Here is a 22,681-nt window from a genome sequence, read left to right as displayed (position 1 = left end):
TCAACCACTGGGGGCGCCAAAGTTCAAATGCACTATTTTGGTATAATTCTTCTATTTATTGTTTTGCTTCTTTTCTTTTTTTTCCTCAACAGTTCCAGTCAATACCAGATTACCACAGTTTTTTTTAACCCGTATCAGCTGAGGATAGGTAAACATGTTTACTTTTTTTTTTTTTTTTTTTCTCATCGCTAAAAAAATATGCAACATCAAAACATGTATCTGGACTCATAGAGTGATGAATGAAAGAGCAAGGTAAACAGCTTTGTCCTAGGTTGTGGATCAGTACAATGGCTGTCCTGCGTCAGACTGCTGAGCCCCGGTCTTTAGAGCACTGTAAGATAATGGCTGATAATGACCTGGCCGTGGAACAGGTGCTTCCTCCGCTGCCTTGTGGGGGCTCTGGCGAAGTTATTCAGCGAAGGCCCTCAGTCTCACTTCTGCTCTTAATAAACTCACTTGAAACCACAACAAGCTTTGTTCCTCTTCACACTTCCAAAATCCAGTGTGAAAGTGTAAAGAGTAAATGTGAAGCTGTCACACAATGTGTATCACAAAGGAATACGTTTACCACGGTCTCATAAAGACTTTCACTCACAAATATTTTACTTATTAGGTATTATGTTTACGCAACATTTTCCTGCATATTTATCATGGCAATTATTTCTTCGAATTGACATTTGAAATCTTTACAAGACTGAGCTCAAAAGGAGTGAGCCGTCTATGTGAGGAAGAAGAATAATGTGCAAACTAGAAAAAGCATTTCCAAGAATGGAAATGGTGTGACTGCTGATAGCAACTGAATGCTGTTGCAGAATTAGCAAATAGTGCAAGCAGTGATCACCATACAAATGTTTGACCAAGGTCGGAATCGAACCCACAGCCTCATGGTCATTAGACTTCCACTCTGCCTCTAGGCCACGGTGCACACACAGTTAACATCAAGAAAGCTTGAGAGTCAAGCTTGAATGACTTAGAATGAAAATTTCTGTGAATTTCAGGCTGAGAGCAGCAGTTTCAACATGAAGCAAGTTATCAGAAGTCAACAGAGGACAACTGGGAAAATAATTCACTATAATTGTTGTTGAGGCAAGATTTGAACCAGCAAACCTTCAGGTCTCCAGACCAGCAAGCTAACCACTAGGCTACAGACAGAGACAGTATGTGAGGGGTAAAGAAAACCTTTGATACAATGAGCTTTATACTATGAGGAATCAAAGACTGTCCAATGACAGCTGAATAATTGGAATCAAAAGTCAAGCAATGATGTGAAATGACTAAGGCAGGAATCGAACCCATGACCATATGATCACTAAACCTTTACTCTGCCACTCTGCTACAGAGAGCACACTGCTTTCAAGACTGTTGTCATTCATAGTAATGTGATGATGTGCTGCAAACTGGTATGAGTAATCAAGGAGATAACAAACACCTGTAACCAATTGAAGGCGGGGGAGGAGAGCAGAATTCAACATAACATAACAAGAGTTCTTCCCTTGGATTCGAACCAGTGACCTTAGGGTTGGCAAGCAGCCACCCTAACCCCTACACTACAGTGGAGTTGTGAAGAAGACTGTTGTCTGTTAATGATCTGCACACTGTCAACATCTAAAAAGTTAAATATTTGAAAAAGTATAAATAGTTAAAAAGAGAAAAGTAATGCCAATAAAGTTCAAAAAAAGCTGCATGTTTTGATATATGAATTGTTGAAATAGCACAAAGTATGAAGGACTAGAAGAAGACCGTAAAAAGGCGGAAGAAAATGGCCAAACAGAAGAACAATAGTGTGACTGCTTCAGCAGTCACACTAACTAATACTATTAGTAGTAGGAAAAAACCTGGCGCCCAGCCACAGGACCTCCGCATACAGTCTTGTTCCAAAACAAAAACAAGGGATGTCGTCTGTGACGTACCTTAAACGCACAGTGAAACCTCACATCCCCTTCTCTCTCCGAAGACATTATAAACACATGACTGCACAGTATTTTTTTAAGGACTTGTTATGAAAAGTAAAAAAAATGTGTTGTACAAGCTCTGTGAAAAGCAGCCGCTCTGTTGCTTAGTACCATACAGTGATCTACTGAGGAGGTGTAATCTGAGCAGCTAGATTTGAGAACTTTCCACCATTATAAAAATATTATAAAAACATAAAAACTCATAAAAGATTTGTGGCACACTAATCTTCCACTGATCCTCATCAAAAGGAAGCCCAGACCAGGACCCCGTAAATTAGAAAAATAAGAATTAGATGAGATGAAAAAGTGAGCACAGATGCTAGATGTCACATTTATACTTTCTATGTAAATACTTGAAGACTTTACATACTTGAATTCGCTCAGCAGGATATGCAAAGGGTTTTATACATAAACAACTTGTGACATACTGCCGGGGGAACGTAGCCATATTTGTGGTTTTATGATGGTAAATGTGACGAGTGGACTAAGCCCTGCAACCAGCCTCCAGAGGCCATGCTGCTCCTCAAACCCCAGAAGACTAACAGGGTTTGACAACCAACAAACATTGCCACCCTAAACTTTTACTACTAAGAGCTAAAAATATCACTGAAAAACAGCAACGTAATGTAATGTATTACTGTACCATGTCATTATGCCGTCAGTGGCGAGGACTGCTCCAAAGAATCGGACAATTTTTCACTTAGAATTTCAAACATTTATCCAGAGTTAATACCAATACGTCTCCGTAAGTGAAACTCAGCAGGCTCAGCACGCAGGAGGCTGGGCCACATCCCCGCTACGCCAGCAGCACGAAAGGGAACCATTACAACAAGATTTTATTGGCAAGTCCTGTTGAAGTTGCTCAACGCTGAGGAGAACACCTGAAAATTTCGGCATGTGCACATGTCAGACAGTTCGGAGAATATTTAGAGGCAATTTAACTCATGGCAACACTTCTCAGAAAATAATTTCTAGGAGAATTAAAGTGCTTTGGCTGCATATTCGGTGCCAATGCGGTTTGTGTGGATCATTGCAAAGTATGTAGGTGTAAGAATCAAAGTTATGTCACCCCACCAGCCACTGGCTCTGGTGTCAGCAGCAGTCAGCACATTTTTTTACTAGCAACCGTGGTATTCTCCAGTAGCCAGTATGGATGGACGGCCAGCTCTTTAGATGGGAGGCAGGAAATGCACAGGGTAGCTGAGGTACAGTATCCCAGTAGTTTTCTCTTGGAACTGTTCACCTGGCAACTGGCACCATTTTACCACTACATATTTTTGCTCTGGCATGCGAGACGGTCATTTTCGACAATAAAACTTGGGTCTATAAGATAAAAACTAAAAATTCTCAGTAAGTGTATGTGACGGAATAATAAAGGAAGAAACGATTCGCTACCCAAATAACCACATTTATATACATTTAACCATTAAGACTGAAAGCGTATACTGTGTACGTATACTGTGTTTCATCTACAGGTCTGAGTATGTGCGCTCTCCAGCGTACTGTGGCTTAATTTCATCCTGTGTATTCCCATTTCCTGGTGAGCTCACAGTGCTTTTCAGCATGGAAAGTCCTGCTTGCTTGACAGCCCCAGCTTTGTTTCCTGATGTGTTTAGCTTGACTGGAACACAGATCATTGATTACTCATATGTGGATCTTCCTGACAAACACATGATCCCATTCTCCCCCCTGGCTGGAACGGCATCCTGCTATGTGGAATGCACTGTTTAGCTTTTCTCTCATAGTTTTACAAACATCATAAGACCGACGTGCATCGTGACATGTCAAGTTATGGTCACTTGAGTCAATCCATCAAGTGATACAATTAGGCTACATTCTTTCATCTGTCTGTGGTTTGGCCAAGAGCCGAAAACTGACTAACCAGGGCTGCTGATTGTGAACAGCGCAGTTAAAGCTTTGTCATGATTTGCTTATCCAGCCCGCTCAGAGACCAGGACCAGATGAATGACTCCTCACAGCCATAAGGGTGATTCTTTCTTTTTTTTTTTTTTTTTTTTTAAGTGAACTGAACATGACCTAAGCCCAGAGGCTCAGGTCACACTGGAGTCAGATCCTGAGGTATTCTTTTGTGGAGAGACAATATGTATCAGAAACCCATATTAAAACCTCTGTTAAAAATGTTCCACCGCAGCTGTCATTTTAACTATCATCATAACACCAGCAGTTTGTAAATTTTCCAAATAACTTGAGTGTCTTTCCCGGAAGTACAAGCCATATTCCTCATTACAGGAGGGATTTACAGGGAAAGGAAGGACTTCAAGAAAAGTCGGAGTTCTAGACAAGAGAAATGACACCACAGTGTTTACAATCTGGTCAAGTCAGGTCAAATTCCTTCATCAAGGAAGGAAGATGGGCCCCAAGAGTTTTTTTTTTTTTTTATGTCATTCACATTCAACACATTCCTGCTGTAAAAAAACAAGGGATGTTGGCATTTCATATACAGTATCTAAGACTACTGTACTGTACGTTCTCTATATGAACAATGAAGGGAGCAACCTCTGAAATGACAGAGCACAGAGTACAATCACCTCACTCACTCTACATAAATAAAAAAGAGTTTCTCACTGTTATCTACTACCCAAGGATTAACTTACTGTAACCACGCATGTGCTTTTGTGTTTGGATGGAGGCTTGTGGGACTCTAGCAAAAGCAGTTCAGCCTAAGATTGCAGTGTGTACCGTACTTCTGCTAGACAGTTTGACCTCAAAAAGACGCAAGTCAGTAAATGACACAGCATGACTCATTTAATGTTATTCCTCCCAATGCACCTGAAATACTTTCATATCTTGGTAACACTTTTCAACCTGATTGCCACATTTTGTGTCAAAACGTGCAACACTATGACTCATACTACTGTAAAATGCACCCATACCTGTACTGTACTGCGGCTAATGACCGCACTTGATCACTTTCCAACTACAGACTCTTTCCATTGACAACAGTTTCTCCAATTTTAAATGAGGATCGATAGGATGAATTTACCTAGAAACCATAAAAGAAGCTCCTTGTCAGGTTTATCCTACAGGCAACTGACACATTCCCAGCATTCATGAAAAAGAAAACAAGAAAAATCTAGTAAAGGTTTTGGTTTCACTTTAGAAAAAAACATTTTATATAGTAGCCATATTTCAAAAGTACTAAATGGCATTCATCTACAAGCCATATGCCAAATTAAAACAGAGTCAAATGTTGTACGACTTTCTGCACCCTCAGCAAATATAATGCCATTAAGACAGAAAAGGAAAAAAAAGAAAAGTACCAAAAAAAACAATCCGGGGGGTAAAAGCATTTTTCTTGCAGTGACTCAAGAACTTATTTATTATATCATAAATTTTGGAGCCACAATTATAGACTGTAAATGAGCCTGTGTTGTCGCCATAATTTTGAGGAATTGTTGATTCTGACAAATCAAATTAGGGCAAAGGGAGGAGATGTTTTTGGTGGAGCTATGGACAGACAAGAAAGCAGCGACCCCCACATGTTGGTGTGACAGACTGACTTTTTTGTCAACCAAGCAGAAAACTCAGTAACATCTACCTCGGCTTTTAAAGACCATCACGAGACACACAGCAAATAACATAGTGAGACCATGGTGTGAAAATGACGTGAAGAGATATTTTGAATGGATCTTGTTCTTAAGAAACTTGTGGTCACTATTGAAGCTGCATCCTACGACACTTCCGTTTAGGCTTTAGCTTTTGGTCGCTGTGGTGGCCGTTTGTATAAATGTCCTTTTCTCAGTAACAATTATGGCTACTAGTATATGTCTGAGTAAGCAGTGGAACAGAAAAGAAGCAAATGACCGGTATGGTATGCGGTCAGAGAAACAACTCTGCTTGCTTAGCTGACTGAGTGGAACAGCGAACCCACACCACATACTGTGTGTTGGACTGGACCAGTACAGGACTACTATTGTTCGGCACTGCAGCATCTCACCCACAGCCACAACATGTGGGACTACGTGGAGTTGAAGCCGTCTGAATATAAGGCGGAGACTCCTACTGTTTTCACTGTCACACACCTGATGCTGAATACTACACGTCTTCAAAGGTGAGGTGATGACAGGTCAACTACAAACTTTGCAAACAAACTGAGAAATACGTCACGGTGGGAAAACATGTGACCGATGGAAGGTCAACGTTTAAGAATCAACAAATCCTTTCACGATGTTTCAGTTGCCGTGTTGTGAGGTCAATCTAGACCTGCTGACCATGGTTGTTTTTAAACATGTCTCACCCACATGGCAACATTGCATTTACATTTTTTCTATACAATATGGGCAGTCAAATGGAAAAAATAACCTCAAATTATTTTAACTTTTTACTATTGATAATTAAGACTTTTTTAATTTCCTATAAATCATTTCATTTATCAATCATTTCATTTAGGAACAGTCAGAAAATGTTGAAATTGCTTCAGAGCCAAAGAAGATGTTTCAAAATTGTTTTGTGCGTTAAAAAAATACGACTAAATGCAAAAAAAAAAATGCTAGTATGTTTATTTTTATTATTACTGCGGTAAGTATAATTAAATAATTTGAAGCATTAATCAAATGTCAAGATTTAAGAGCTTCCCAAACTTGGTGTGCAGACAGAGGTGGTGGTTGGCTTGTTGGCTAAGAGTTATGGGACTTATTGGTTTTGGACTGCGGTTCAGACATTTGGGATGGATGTCTGTCCATGTTTGGCTGTAGAGGATTTATGACACTCCTTGGAAAACTATTATTGCTCTTAACATAAGGAGTTTTCAACCTCTGTCCTTTGTGTGTGGGGAGGCAAAGCATCAGGAGGCTTATCGCATTACTTAAGCATCTAACACAAAGCTTTACCAAAAGTACTGATATAGGAATTATTACAAACACATAAAGCAAGTAATAAATGCCAACATTAATATTATGTTGTGGGATGAAATTCATTTAATTTGTGAAATTCTTTGGCTCAAAATGAAGATAATCTGCAAAGAGTAACAGCTGTGCATTTGTTTATTGGTGTTTTGGGATAAAGCCGGGTTCAGGTCAATGTGTTTTAAAATACTAACTCAATTTGGTTTATGTACCTCTGTTATTACATACAACAAACAGCATTAAACAAAAACCTTCCTGTCATAAACTGGAGGCATTGTGCTTCTACTGTGTTAAAGTGCAAAACATGAAGGTTTGATTTAGGTGAAGTTAGTTGTAAAAATTTACAACTCTGGCAAACACTGTTACCCGCAGACGCAGCCTTGGACGAGATTTGGTGTTTGTTGCTCCAAGTGCTCACCGGTTCTTGGATTAGATAAAGAGTTAAAGAGCCGGACCACCTGGTTGTTTTAAAAATATAGACTTTACGTCGACAATTAATCTGGCCCATTTAACATGAAATAATATGGTGTCAGATAAAAGCAGAAACATCTGAAAGAATCAAGTGCACAACAGAGCAAGAGTCTGGAAACTCACAAATCTACATTTGACATCCATATGTTGTCTGCAAGCAGAGAATGTCAGAAAGATTTATACTGTACAGGTCAGGTGTCAATCAAACAGTGCTTGTAATTAAATGAGCAGACTCAGCATTTAATCAGTGAACATCACAGTTTTTTCCCCTCGCACTTTTTACTTCTTTGCTCTAAACTCTCAGATGGTGAAACTAAATAACAAAACATGACCAACACAAATTGACTGGTCACTGTACAATTTAAAACTTCTAAATGAAACTGAGCATGACAAGAAAATGACTATGGATCAAATAGATTTAGCAGAGTAATTTGAATACTAGTCAAACTCTTTACCACAGCAAACATATTCTTTTGCAGTATAATGACCTAAAAATGAATAATAAAAATAGACCGTTTAAATTTGCGTTAAAGTTACTGTCATCATAGGATTAATCTTAACAAACCACAACTCAGCTACTTTTGTCCGTAACATGATCCACATGCCAGTTGAGATGAATGAGAACGAATGAGTCAGAATCAAGAAAATCCTACACACGACTGTGTAGGAAAAACTTCCCCGACAACTATTCTCACAAAAACATGACCTGAGAAGTACCACCACAACTACAGTATGAGTAGTGCCATAAGGATCGTGTCTTGCCGTTGGAAGGGAAGGCAGTGGAAATGTACTAGGTGTACAACTTTCTGACCTCCATCTAGAGACTTGGCTCATCCACAACAGATGAGGATTTGGGCTGGTTCCTATCATCATCACTTGCCTGAAAAGATGAGAAACACATTTTTCCAAGCACAAGTTGTAAATGCTTTTTCTTGGTGCATTCCTCATCTGTGGTTATTTAGTTTGCTGGGGGCCTGTTGAGACCGCAAAATGCTTTTCGTGCTCAGCTTCATCCACTGTTTTGTACAGATGTGTTCCTTAGTGTTTGTAAATGAGTCGTTTTCTTTTTCATGGAGTAGAGAAAATCTGCAAATAATAATGGTTTACATACCAGCCCAAAACAGAGCCAAGATGCAAATTGCTTAGTGGGTCTGTTAAACACCATGGTGTATCTTCATTTAAGCTTCAAAGCTGGAATTTCAGTCATTTGAATCTTGACCAAAGTTTGTCACACACCATGTAGTAGGAAAGCCAATATCTGGAAGCGCCCCCTCTTTCCTGTTCTTGCTTACTCCGCTGGGTGTTTTTTTTGTTTTTTTCATGTAAAACTGAAAGTGTCAAGATGCGTATCTTATTCAGTATGTTGTTCAATATACTTGTACATAGGGGTGGATCTCAAAAGAACATAATCCGTCTCAGTTTCAGTACAGTAAATATTTGGGGTATAGGCCAAGAAGCAGTTAAAAAAAAGCCCTAGCATTGAATGCATCCTCTAGTTTCAGCTCAGGCTTACCGTCTTCAATGAGAAACATCATGCCTTATGCCTTCTTTACACACTGGGGATTGCAGTATGTCTCAATTTCAGTCGAGGTTGACACATAATGAAGAAGCATTGGAGGGATCATATTAGCAAGACGGAATACAAAAAAAAAACAAAAAAAAACACATACACATACACCCACACAGCCAACAAAGAATTGGTATGCAGGTCCTCTGTGACATCTGGAAACACTAAGCTAATAGATTTAGCTAAACTTGTGGCAGTGTTTCTATATTTAAACACTATGAAACCATGACAGGATGCTTGAGTGATGATGCTGAGAGAACAGAGCGTGTGGTGGTTCATCATGCAGAGTCACCGAGAGGTTAAATACCAGTGTTAGGGTTTTGGCCTCATATCTACAAAGATCCAACTCCCCAAAATCGCTTTGTCTGAAGAAGACGTACTTTCATTCTCTACATTTTTGTACACACCATTACCGTTTGTTAGCTTTGTGGAGCACTGTGACACGCCACTATTTGTCTCTCTGAGAACACTCTTGATGGCCACCAACAGACTCAGTGAGCTACACAGGAAGACGCTCGCAAGACATTCAAACCACCCACTCACAATATGTCCATTTGTGTTCTCTTTCTCCTCAATTGCTTTATAAAAAGCCATTGCATATACAAGAGTCATGGTATAACAGTGTCTCTTTGACATGTCCACACAGAGCCAAAGACTTCAGCTGCAGCTGTAACAACTTTTGGCCATCACTTATCAATCATTAAAAAGCAAACAAAACTTAATTCACTACTCATCCAAAGCAAATACTTATTTACAACCCAAGTTCAATGTTAAACTTCTGCAATTTGTCCCTCTCATGTCCTAGTGAAAAATTACATCATCTAAACATGAGACGTTGAGGAATGTGTGATGTTTAGATTAACCCCCTCCATTTATCCTGGCTAGATATAATCTGACCCATATTATGCAACTCGTTGGCCTCTACACCTGCTTCTCTGCTCTGTAACACTTGATGATGTAGTTCTCTTTGTGACCTCTGACCCCCAGTGACCTTCATCAAACATAAAACATACCTTCAACTGTAAAGTACAAAACATGCTAAATGTATTTTGACAGAGCACTTTTCATCCCTTGAGTCTTCACTGTAAAAAAAGAAAAAAGAAAAACTCAAACAGTCAAATCTGTTTCTTTCAATCATCCTTCTGTATCAATATTATTACAATGGCACAATTAAATGGTTGCCAACTTAAAAAATGACAAATAGGTAAAACCCAAGGTAAGGCCTGTTGGTGATACCTGAACTCCAGTTGAGTTTCAACTTAAAAGAAGCATAATCCAAAATAAACTGTACTTGTAATTTATGGGGTTGTTTTGGAAAAGACTAGACAATGTAATGATACAGAAGTTTGTGCTGTATATTACTTTCAAAGGATGAAGTGCTGTGTGGGGATCTAGAGTTATTTTTCTCTCTTTGTCGGCTGCCAAAACCATTCTGCTTAGTCATTAAAACTTTATCTGCAGTAGCCAATATAAATGAACAAAAACAGATACAACACAGGCGTAATGTCCTGTGCAGTATCATACTGTTAACTGCTAATGTTGCCCTAGAGATCGACAGTTTTTCTCAGTTCTGATAAGCAAATATTTGTCCATCCATTGCATTGTCCATATAAGGATAACATACCCCCTGTCACACAGACCCCTCGGTGAGGGAGGGAATAAACTGTAAGAGAAGCAAGTGTTCCCTTAATTTTCCAGAAGTGGCTGATGGAGACAGACAGACAGACACCAGACTAGACATGGTGTAAAAAAAAAAAAAGGGATTTTGAGGAAAGAGGCTTCCCAATTAGTGAGTCTGGAGAGGGTTTACAAACAAACTTTTGAGTAAACAATCATTATGAATTTATCTGAAGCAGGAAATGCCAACATCTGCTGCACAGCCTCCAAAGGGCAAATGTTGTTTTAACAACATGAAAGTTCCTTGGGGGGTAATATGTCACTTTTGTGACAGAGTAAATGCTTCAGAGAAAAATTTCATGGATTACTGTATTTTCCGCACGAGAAAACATCATTAACTGTTATATCAGGAAACGAGCAGTGGGGAAGGGCATATGAACAAGGACACTCACTAACTACAAAAACACAGACCAACCTGTGAGTGTGAACAACACGTAGCAACTATAAAGCGATCCCCAGATGCGTGCGGTCGACTCTCCTCTTATGAACTATAAAATGTTGCTACTCGTCTAAACTACAGGCAGGTGGTGGCCTAAATAATGATGCAACCATTCAGACACCACTCTGTCAATTATACTTTAGAGTTTCATAACTGATTCCTACCGGTGATTAAACCATGCAGAACCACAGACACAAGAGGGGTGATATGGTTTGACACTCGTCCTACTTAGTCTCCCTAAAACACTGTCCAAATACTGGAATATCAACTTTGAACACTGTTACTGTTATTCTTGATAGATGAACGCCATTCCATGCAGTCAGTGATGCATCATATCTAAGAAGAAACCATTTAGTTTTCTATTGAAAAAACACTGCAGCGCCATTAGGTGGTGCACCTGAATCCTAAGCTACCAATACTTTTCTTTTACGTCTTAACCATAACAAGAAAAAGTAACTCATTTGTGTTTTTTCTAACCACTCCCCCCCAAAAAAAATTATATCAGAAGCACCTGAATGTAATTGTTTAAATCACTGAACGCTCGAAACGTTGTCTCTTTTAATATGTAGCCCTTGAATAAAAACATTTCCTATTTTGGGAGAAGACAGCGTTGCGAGTTTTCCTTTTTGCCTTGTTAAACTCTTTCAGACTCAGCACCTACTGCATTTTAGATGTTCGTGACCTTTTTCCTTTTTTACCTCAATGTTTAATCAGCAGTCATCCTTTTTTTTTGCCCTAGACATAGACATAGTACCTGAGATATGTTTTTGAGTTGTGTTGAGTATGAAGGAAGGTGTTATCACTCACCATCTCCACCCCCTGAGGAAAAGCTGTTCCATCCCAGTCCTTCTTAGGGAATCGCTGAATGATCTTCCCACATCCTTCTCCTGAATCTGCAAATAAAAAGATGAGCATCTGTCAGTAAAGTGAATACAGAAGACAGCATCATGTCTGTATTGTTGTTTCTGTGCATTATCCAATTACTGTACATTATGGCACTGGGCAACATCACTGAAATCTGGAAAGTGTATGTGAAAGTGCACAACATGGGCCGAACAATAATTTTTGAAGAACAGATATTTTTGAGCAATAGCAACAGAAACCGACTTGCATCACTTGGATCAAAATGCATTGCCCAACTTTCACTGTTTTCACAAAGGTTTGCATCACATCCCTCAAATAAAACCTGACGTACAGTACAGTACAGTACAGTACCAGACGGGAGGAAACACAAAGCACACTGGAGATATGGTTTCCAAATATTTCCAGATTTCCCTACTGTCACAGTTACTTTTAATGTTAAGTCAAATCTGTTTATGAGACGTGACTCATCATGACTATATCACATTGTGAATACATATTGTTATGTTTTTCTGCTATGCCAAATCAAAGAGAGAAATTGATGGAACAAAGGACAGATACACTGGTGAGAATAATACTGCATATGAAAACTGTCAGAACTAACATCATGCAGCTTAATAGGTGCAAAACGATGATCTAACATTTTCTGTTTCAATTGTGTCGGGGTTTTCTTAACCACTGTATTCTGAATAAAGAGGGTTCATTTACAAACAGTGCAGGATTTGACCGCAATTGATATTTGTGCTCTCTCCTTGGAAAAAGTCATCCATACATTTTTAATATGGGGTGGAAAATTTGTTACAATATGGTAAAGTTATTTGCAAAGCTACTTTCACTTTGTTTGAGGCTTCCAAAAAATCTTTTTGGAAGTGAGAAAGTTCTTAAGAATCTTAACTGGTAAAGAGGAACTGTGAAAAAGTGTGAGCATAAAAATAGAGAACTAAATTTGTTGACATAGCCGAAAAAAAGAGAGAGAAAAAAGAATAGGATTCAGATATGTGAGATAAACAGTGATAGAGATTTTTTTTTTTTAAATGCTAATTGTATTATAGTAGTTAATATACCACCACCAACCTATAAATTAGTCACTAAGTTGGAATCAGTGAATAAATTACTAAGTTTAATAACTCCAGGAATCTGCACTATTGTCTTTGCTTCACTGTGATTATTTCTAGTGACTTGCAAGTAATAAGTAAAAAAAAAAAAAAAAAAAGTTTGTCCCTCACTTTTTTCATTAGTGTGAACACACCAAATTAAGTTTAATTAAACCATTTTACTTAGGTTTGCGGCGAATTATGGTTAGTTAACACCAGCTGCCCTCTAAAAAGACACAGCAAATTTAATTTTGGCCACAATAATCACAAAAACTACTCCTGGTAGGGTCCTGGTGGGACTGATTAAATCAAGATGCTTCAGCAGGAATGTGGTCCAAAGTGTGAGATATGGAACTTGGACCACTAACACAAAGCAGATCACAGCAGTGAGAAGGCCAATCTCTTTTTTTTTTCTGTGATAATGTTCTGACAAGTAAATATTGGGGAGGAGACATAGTCAGACCAAGAAGCACAGGGGCCAAATCTTCATTCTTCACTGTTCAATCACAAAAAATGTTAATGTTACAACCTTCACAGTATACGGTATACGTGGTGTAATACACCAGGCATAGGTGTACGTGGTATAGTAGTGAAGGTTGAGAGAGACAGCTGGATACTGATGTATAGCAGGTGTGGCAAACTTCACTTTCAACTACATAGATTTGCAAAGTTGACCATCAAAAGCTTTACCAGTGAAATAACTCTCTGAGATTTCCCTCAGGACCTCATATGGCAGGGTCTTGCATAACTCAGAAACCTAAATTGGATGTAATAATTCATGTCGACACAAGTGCAAACACAACACACTATGGATTAAGGAGTTGATATATGACTGCAACAATTTGTATTTAGCAATCTGGAAAGCTAATAAATGGAAATTTTATCTAATTAAAGAAAAATTCCCCTCATTTAATGTGCCAAAAACAGCACTTTACGGCCTGTTTCACAATATCCACTTTGTCACATTGCGCTGTCTGACCCCATGACTTCATTTCAACGTTATTTTAAACTCTTGGTAACTCTTTGACAGTTAGGACACGCTTTCTATTTATCAGCCAAGGGAAAATGGTCTCCTATCAAGAGAGTAAGAGATAGAAATTGAACACATGTGACCCATTTCTTAGAATTTATTGAACTAATATGGATAAATAGACATATATAGGGGGATATATTTAATGCAATTAAAGCATTTTGCAATCAATTCGTAATGAAGCAAAAGCTCCCAGTTGAAAGCAATCTGGATAAATACTATATTAGTTGATTGGTCACATATGTTGCGGAGAATGTCAGCTTTTTAGACTCTCCATCATCTGTTTATATCAAACACACATTTTAAAATATTTGGAAATTCCTTGTATTTTGGCATCTGCAAAAACATAGCCAACCAGTTAGTGCAGAGCTCAACAGCACTTCGAATTTACCCTCATTGAAAAAGTAACAAAAGAAGGTGAAAATCTACCATATGGCTGCTGTATAGACTCTTAGCATTCTGCCGGGTGAGTTGTGCTTTTTTCCTACTCTATGATACATATACAGTATTTTGAAGCTGAATTTCTGAATTCATGAATTCAATAAAGCTGTTCTCATTTCCACATTCTCCTTGTTCTCCTGTCAGACAGCTCAAGAGAAACAGGAATGGGTAGATTCAGCTGTTTATTGTGGATAATTTCATCTTTTCCTCAGTATCTAATAAAGTTACAGCATAATTAAAAGCTTCAAGTTTCAAGTTTATTTCATTTATAGACAGGTCCATGTGTTATTTTACTGCCAGGCAACCCAAGAGGAACAACTCTAGCAGCTATGTTACTTTTAGATTAGATTTAGATTTGGACATTTAGCATTCAAATCACTTCCCAAAATATTTTGCTATTAGTTATACTGACAACTGTCACTTTATTCTCAGTGGAAAAAGTGATGGCTTTAGATCCGTTTTGCTGTTCAGTGCATTTCAACAGATCTGTGTCAACACAGGCCAATGTCAGGACTCAGCAAACGGCCGCTAAGACTGCTTATGAAGCCTCTGTGTCACAGAATCTGGCCAGAGGTCAGATCCTGTGCACTAGGGGAGGCAAATTGCTTCAGCAGACAGGAGAGTTAACTGTTACACATCACCATAATGATATGAAGTCGTCCAATGGCCCCCGCCTGCAGCCCTCCTGCACAGAGTGCCGTGAGCCTGCTGTCAACAACTAGACCTCTGTCAAAGAGTGAGAGTGACCAATTCATCACGACGAGGCTCCGGAGTGGAGTAGCATGCTATTTTAAAACAGAAAAGAGATGGATGCTCGACTTTTGTTCACCTGTGGAGTGTCCAGACGCTGCAACGGAGACCGGTTCTCCTAGCAGAACACCAGTCTGTCTGACCGTTACGTGTCTCCAGGTCTTTACAGCTCCTCTAATTGAAATCACATGCTCTGAGTGCTCCAAGTTCTAATTTTCAGCCACGGATGAAAATAAATGACAGAATTCCTCACATTCCATAAGGCTGCACTCTTGTATTAAAACAAGCCGTGCCTTCAAATACGACCCCCCTGACAGCTATAAAGAATCCCATCAGCGAGGATAATAGAACCCAGGCCTGAAAGGGAACATGCTAATTTGAACATCCACTAGCGAGGCACGAGGGGGGCTGCAGTGCAGAATCCAGTTTATTTATTTATTTTTTGGCAGAAGCTGTTGAAACAACAAGAACAAAACCTGTCCAAGCTCGCGGCACGTGTGCGCATGTTTAAGAGCGTGGCTCGTTTCCAGCTCAATGCAGCACAGACTGTGTGTGGTACAACAACAAAAATGTATTACCATGTTTCTGAACTTTTTAAAGCTATTTCCGGTGATAGCTTCAATGCCTTACTTATTAGAAGAATAACTACAAACTAACAAGTCTCTAATCAGTGACATTAAAGATGAGCAAAGTCCAGTACATACATAGGGTCTCTTCTATATGCATAGGTTTTATCTTAATTTGAGCATACAGTATACAAAACCCAATGTGAACATTTGTGGGATTCAAAATAAGAAAACAAAATTTACGAGTGTTCTCAACCACACCATGATACCCACAAATTCTTACTGAGGCTTGCAGCAGATTCCAAGCCGTGAAACAGCTCATAAAATACAACTATTCAGAAATATCAATCAGATGGGGTATTAGCTGTATTTGGGAAATATGTTTTACATTTAGAATAGAAATATGACACAAAATAGGAATCACAGCAGGCTTATTTAGACTGTCATCAACACTAGTTGCACTGTGTGCATGATGGAGGATGTGTGTTTCTAGAGCTTTTATACATTGACTTTAAGAATCCAAATCAGTGTTGGGCTTAGAATGTGTTGTCATCTGCAGGGCTGTATTGTAGTCAGCGTCCAACATACCATCATGCACAGTTTTGCGTCACTCACTCATAGATCATGCACACACACAGATTTGTTCCACTAACCCATGCTTCACAATAATGCATTCCTTAATCTTAGGCTATCCTTAACTTGAACCTAACCTTACTCCAACCTTTAATAACTAGAATTTGATCATTTATACTATTCACACTTACTTTTGTACTTTTTGCAACAGAAATACCAGAACCACACACACACACAAACACACAAATATCAGATTTGAGCAACTTAGAAAGATTGAATGAACCTAATAATTTATCACTTGCATGCGTTAGCATAGTTTCAACAAGTGGAAAACCACAGAGTAAAAGTTGTTAGTCTTTCTTGATTAGAGCAGATGTTTCTCCTCTTGGGAAAAAAGCTCCATTCATCTCTCTGATTTATCTTGCTGCTGTTACTGTTGATTGAATCAGCCAAATGCTTATTTTACCATGTATGGACAGGCCACCAGCGGACTCTGCTGGTTTGCGTAACATTCACGTCATCATGTAACCTGATGTTGGCCCAGTCACGCACACAGGTGGACTATCCTGGAACCAGTTCACAGGTAGGGCTTAGTCACTTTCCTCCCCACTCATATCAAGATCTGGGTTTAAAGGGAACATCCATTCAAATACATCCATACTTATTTACATTTTACCATTACAGTGATTAAAATGATTGAGGATGTCTTCGCTTCTGTGTGATTATGTAAGTTTTGTTGAACATGCTATATCCATATGAGTTTGGGTTGAATGATGATCAGAAAATGTGGCTACTTTCCAGTGGAATCACTACGGATGCCATCATGTTGCCTTAATCTTTATTCCAGCAGTCAGTGAATCTGGAGCAGCTCCTTTCACTTTGACTTTCTTTTCATCACTTGAGTCCAGAGAAAGACCTTTTTCAAATACACTAATTTAAACTGAGCTTTACAGTATCACAAAATGTATAGAAATCTGAATCAGAGCCATTTTTTCCTTCAAGAACAATAGTGAAATCAAGTGTGGTTATCAGGAAATGTAAATAATCTATGTGAATGATATGCAAAGGTAGGCCTATATGCTGTCATGTTGTTTGCATGCCAAAATGGTATCAGGAATTTCAAACTGATGTTATCATAGAGATCTAAATGAGGAAGATTTCCAGCAGAAAAAATAAAATAAAATCAAAAAGATTGTGCCCAGGTCAACATGTTGGGAAATAAAAAATATATAAAATTCATGAGAGGAGTTTTAAAAAACAAAATACCACAAAGACATGCAGATAACTCAGCCTTTCTTCTGCTTTGGCCACAAACACATAACATATTTATAAATTAGTCTCATTAAGACGTTCAGCAGGCCGGTGGTTCACCCCTGGGTTTCCATCAAGACTCAAATCTTAAGTTCTTGTGATCACCTTGGGTGTCTTAAAACGAACTAATTAATCACCTACTCAATCCCAGCTCATGAAAACTAAAAGCTGTGTAGCTGTAGGAGCTTATCTTTTCCTTAGTCATCACTAAGACAGCCTTGTTCTTGTGAATACCCGTTGCAACTGTGCATATGGTGGCTAACAGTTCATCCAAAAAATTACTTTCACTTTCCAGCTTTCAGCAAGCAATAATATGCCATTCATTTTACAGCCCCTGGTTACATCTGTGTATATTAATCCTATCCAGAGTAGGCTGAGTTCAGAACCGTGTCTGAGTTCAAACAATCCAGACTGAGTTCATTTTAGTTCAACACTATATCCGTTTTAAAGATGTAGATACTATACTGCAACTGCAGTCATACAAATCTCATCAGATTGAGGAAATGCTTAGCGTGGTTCAGAGAAGGGATGACCTAATGTTTTACTGGATCTTTTTTTTCCAGCTGTACCTTTCCACCAACCCTGTTTAATCTCTCATATTACCATTTACCTAAATGTCAGGACCAAAATGCTTCCTTGCATGAACTTTAGCATAATTTGCATAATCACCGACATTACAAAGCGCTGACTGTATACCTTATCAGAGGAGTGAGAGTAGTGGAACAGTAGCCAATGGAGTTTCCCCGCATATCAGTTTTAAACTCTACGACACAGAGGAAGGAACTCCTCCATTGTGGTCAGGATGCCTCTCACCACCAAGTTTTGAATCCAAGTGACACACTGCCAAATGTAGAGTTCAAAAGAAAACAATCAATGGAGGCAGCAAATCCAAGATGTAAAACAGAAGCTGGGGGTTAGGGTTAGTCTGCATCTGCCATTTTACTTTAAGTGATAACATTAATGTGACACCTTGATAACCACAAGCAACTCATTGGTGCTGAAATGAAACTGAAATAAGATTGATAGTCTCCTCTTGATACTCTAAATATCGATACGGTTCATTTGAAGCTTGTTATTTTGGCCATTACTATGTGGTAATCATTTAATAATATGATTATTATAATTACAGTGTTTGCAAATGTTATTCATTATCTATCATATTCAATAATAAATCTTGTAATGGACAGCGGTAAATGTCAATTTCATATCACAAGTGCATCTTTTTAATAGCAGATACATGACGTGCCTATGTAAACATTAATATGGGATACAGGGTTGGTGTGATTTAACTACAATACATGTGGAGAATCCCACTGCAAAATGCTCATTTCACATAAATCATCAAGTCACAATTATGCTGCAAATTTTGTTGTAACAACCTATCCAAATAAACATCAAGCAGACCACCATTTCAACATTATGTTTATGCTGCTGCTGATAAAACAGACGACAACTTGACTTGAATAACTAATGATTTAGAAAAGCAACCTCAACACATTGCAGCATTTCAAGATCTCACATCTTCAACATGGAATCAACAACTCCAGCTGTTAGAGGAGAAAGTTGCTAAAGTTAGTGTATCCAAACAATGTTTACTTTACGGCGTTAGTTGGCCAAACGTTGCACGAAGTTGACATGTGACTTTTAATCATCACATTGGCTTAAATAAACAGCTGTCAAATATAATATTGGCCTGATTATCCAGAGTTAATGTTTTTAATTTTTTTTGTTTCTGCAACCTATCTTTAGACAAAAGCTCAGAGTTTAAATAGGCAGTGTCTTGACACAGGTACCAGGCGACTTGGCCCACAACACTATGATCTTGAGAGAAGTTTCTACACTCAAGCTATGGAAAATGCTATATAGAAATGAAAAGGTACAATATCCAGTCAGTAACATGCAGCTAAACTGTGCTCTCTGAAATGAGGATTGTTTATTATGTTCAGAAGCCAGCCCAACGCCAACTGAGCAACTGGCGTGTGAGCTTGAGGAAAACAGTACTTGAAGCTAATCAAAAAGAAAATGACACTATGAACCCCAACTGATGCAGCCAAATACAAATTTAACAACCACTTCAGAGCCTCAAGTGAAAGTCAAGAAATTCTCTAATAACAGAGTTCGGCTTACAAGTTCAACCATCAAGACGGCTAAATAAAGTAAGCAAATAAGCAAAAATAGCAGACAAAAACTTTTTTTGTTTTCGTTTTTGCCAAACCACTTTCAGGATGCGCCAAGACAGCCAGCATAAAAAAAACAAACTTAGTGGTTGTAACTGAAAGTAAATTCTGGACGTTTTGGAGTATAAAAAGATCAAGATGGACTCGTTTTTTCAAATTATTCGATGCTTTAAAAGACATTTATGAATTTCAGTCATGCATCATTACAGGCTGATAGAGGAACTACTCCACATCTAAAACGTGCATACTAGCATCTCTACAGATACTACATCTTATGACGCAAGGCGATATCATTTAATCGAAAAATTTCAACAGATGGAAGTATTTTGATTTTAATCTTTAATTTTTTTTCCCCTTATTTTGCAGGAGTAGGCTATGTGCTATGTTACATAAGCCATTCCCAAAGTCAAGACCAGAAAATCCAGACCGTAAAGTCACACAGAGTAGGGATTGGGCACAGCGTCTGTGAAACACATTTCAAAAACAGTTTGATTCAATACAGAGTGATAATATCCATCCAATAAACTGTTTGAGAGAAAAGCAGCTGGGTAAATTCCTCTATTTCACTTGGCAAATTACAGTTTATGGCGACCAGCACGCCAAGTCACTCAAGTCCCCTTTCCAATGAAGAGAAACGGATGTTCTACTGCAAAAGTAAAAAAAAAGAGAAAAAAAACACAATATAGAGCAGGTTCAATACAGACTGCATCCATCTCAACCAGTGTTTTCACATTCCAACATTATTCATGAAAATATTTCCACGGTTTGTGGCTCATGACATCGGCCCCCAGGGAAGCAGATGCTGGTCAGATTTCTGATGAAGGAATCCAGTTTCCCTTTCGTTTTTTTTTTCACACTAACTACGGCGTATTATTTTTCACATATCTGCAGCGCTTAAATGACAGCAGTGTACCTGCCATCGGCCAATAATAAACTATAGTATTAGAAGTTGTCCCACATTTTTTTTGTTTGCTTTAAATCACTTCAGTCTGCTGCACCGGTGATTTGACCATTAGTTATGTGACTTTCAATAAATTTTTCTAAATAGGTCACCTGTCTCACAATGAATATATCACAGTGATCGTGCTGGCGACATATACCCTGGATTTATATTCATTCTGAAGAGAAAAGAGAGGTAAGAAAAAAAAACAATAAAGACTGTAAAACTGGGTCGTGCAAAGTCCAATCTAACAATCTGAACAGATTTCAGATCTTTACTACATGCCACATACTTTCAGTGACAACCTCTCTACTATTCAGCACGGAAACTTCACCGCACCTGGATTTCTGCCTCCACAACATCCCGCATCACCTAGAGAGGAGTTTCATCCCAACTCATATGATACTTGATTTTTAATTTTACATTATTTCAACAAAAATTAAATGTGTAGAGTCAGTCGAAGCTGCTGTAGCTTTTACAGCACAACCCTGACTCACACTACAAATTGGAACTGAGCCTATTCCTCAACAGATTGCATGCTTAGTGTTATTTCCAACTGATCCATCCATAGTAATCTAACAATGAGAATTGGGTCAGGCCAGTGGAGCAAAAGCCAGCGCGGTGCAGGAGGCTTGGTGATGACCCGCGTCAGGTCAGGATCCCTGGTTTGAATTAACGAGCAAGGTGGACAGGAAAAAATCTGTTGTCTAGACGAGGCACTGCACATTTAGTGTGGCCAGACTGGCTTCCACAAGCCAAACGCACTGGGCAATGGCACTCCTCGGAATAGTTAGAGAAATAAACAGTCATCATTTCATTTTTTTCCCCCTGTATTTCAAATCTATGTCGTTAAACGGTTCTGTGAAAATCACTCCCACTTACTAACAAGGGCGCTCGCCAAAACCAATATATGATACGCTTCATTACACTCACCAAAACAAAATAACAACTAGCAAATACAATTCTATAAGGGGTGGGGGGATCGCTTTTGTTCTCCAGAGAGGCTTATATATGTGGATGAAACATAAGCCTGTCACAGTGTCCTAATGGACCACATTCTGCGATGGCAGACTTTTATTGCTTGCTCTCTCCACAGACGACTTCATAAGAAGCAGCAGGCCAATGGAGGAAAAAAATAAACTCGTGGTCCCTGTGTCTTCTTGTGGTGAGACGGCCTGAATGTGAATCCATTCAGACTCTTCTGGTGACGCCAGGAACATTTTGTCCCTGGAGCACAAAAAATTCATTTGTCAGTTGGCGCTGGGATGCACAGAGCTGATGAAAGACACTGTTTACCTATTGTGCATAGCAAGCCGCGGCGACTAAGAGGACTCAGCTGCTCTGGCCTCCTCTTTGACACACATGGTGCTGGACGGACGCCACTGAAAGATGCTAGGAACTTCAATTTGTTCCCGTAATGGCAAATTAGCTGAATATCCTCACTTTCTCCCAGACGTCTCACTGAGCAACAGATTGTATTGGATCCTGACAACAAGAGGAGTGGCAAAAGTATTGCAAGGGGTCTGACTGAGCTATTTTACATAGTATTAATTACTGTATCATTTAGGAAAAACGTCTGCACAGTGCCAAGGGGTTTTCATCCATTCATGTATAAATGTTTAGAACTGCGTGCAAAGCATTTCCCTGTTTTGGATGAGAAGAATGTGAGGCTGGACCTGAGGCACAACATTTAAGTGGAAGCATGGGGAGCTTCCTGTCCCACCACGGGGCAGTGGAGAGAGGGAGAGAGGAGTGCAGAGGGAGAGGATCTGCACAAGAAGGACTGCCTTTCCTCACGCAGCTGTGTGTAACGTTACGCCCATCATGAGAAAAAAAAGAGTTGAGCTCTCTTCCGGCAAAAACAAATCAAACACAACAAATCATTGACAAGTGCGGCTGCAGCGGGGTAAAAATAGACCCAAAACAGACGGTGCTGCAGTGCACAGAGGGCAGGCAAAGTGCACGCC

The 22,681-nt window shown here is 39.0% G+C and overlaps 1 protein-coding gene across 4 annotated transcripts in view; it reads right to left on the bottom strand.

Annotated features, from left to right (window-relative positions):
* Positions 1-22,681, bottom strand: part of sbf2 (SET binding factor 2) — a 101,785-nt gene that overhangs the window by 64,474 nt on the left and 14,630 nt on the right. For 3 of the 4 annotated variants that reach the window (XM_084001612.1, XM_084001610.1, XM_084001611.1), the window contains one exon: positions 11,779-11,864. In XM_084001612.1, the coding sequence (XP_083857738.1) occupies positions 11,779-11,781 (3 nt within the window). In that variant the 5' untranslated portion in view covers positions 11,782-11,864. Of the gene's footprint in view, positions 1-11,778; positions 11,865-18,293; positions 18,341-22,681 lie in introns of those variants that run through there. The other variant, XM_084001613.1, reaches the window with a different exon arrangement.

Source organism: Trachurus trachurus (genome assembly GCF_905171665.1).
Source record: "Trachurus trachurus genome assembly, chromosome: 3".
In the NCBI taxonomy this organism is placed as follows: Eukaryota; Metazoa; Chordata; class Actinopteri; order Carangiformes; family Carangidae; genus Trachurus; species Trachurus trachurus.
Note: the sequence above shows the minus strand (reverse complement) of the source record. Positions and strands in the feature narration are given on the sequence as shown.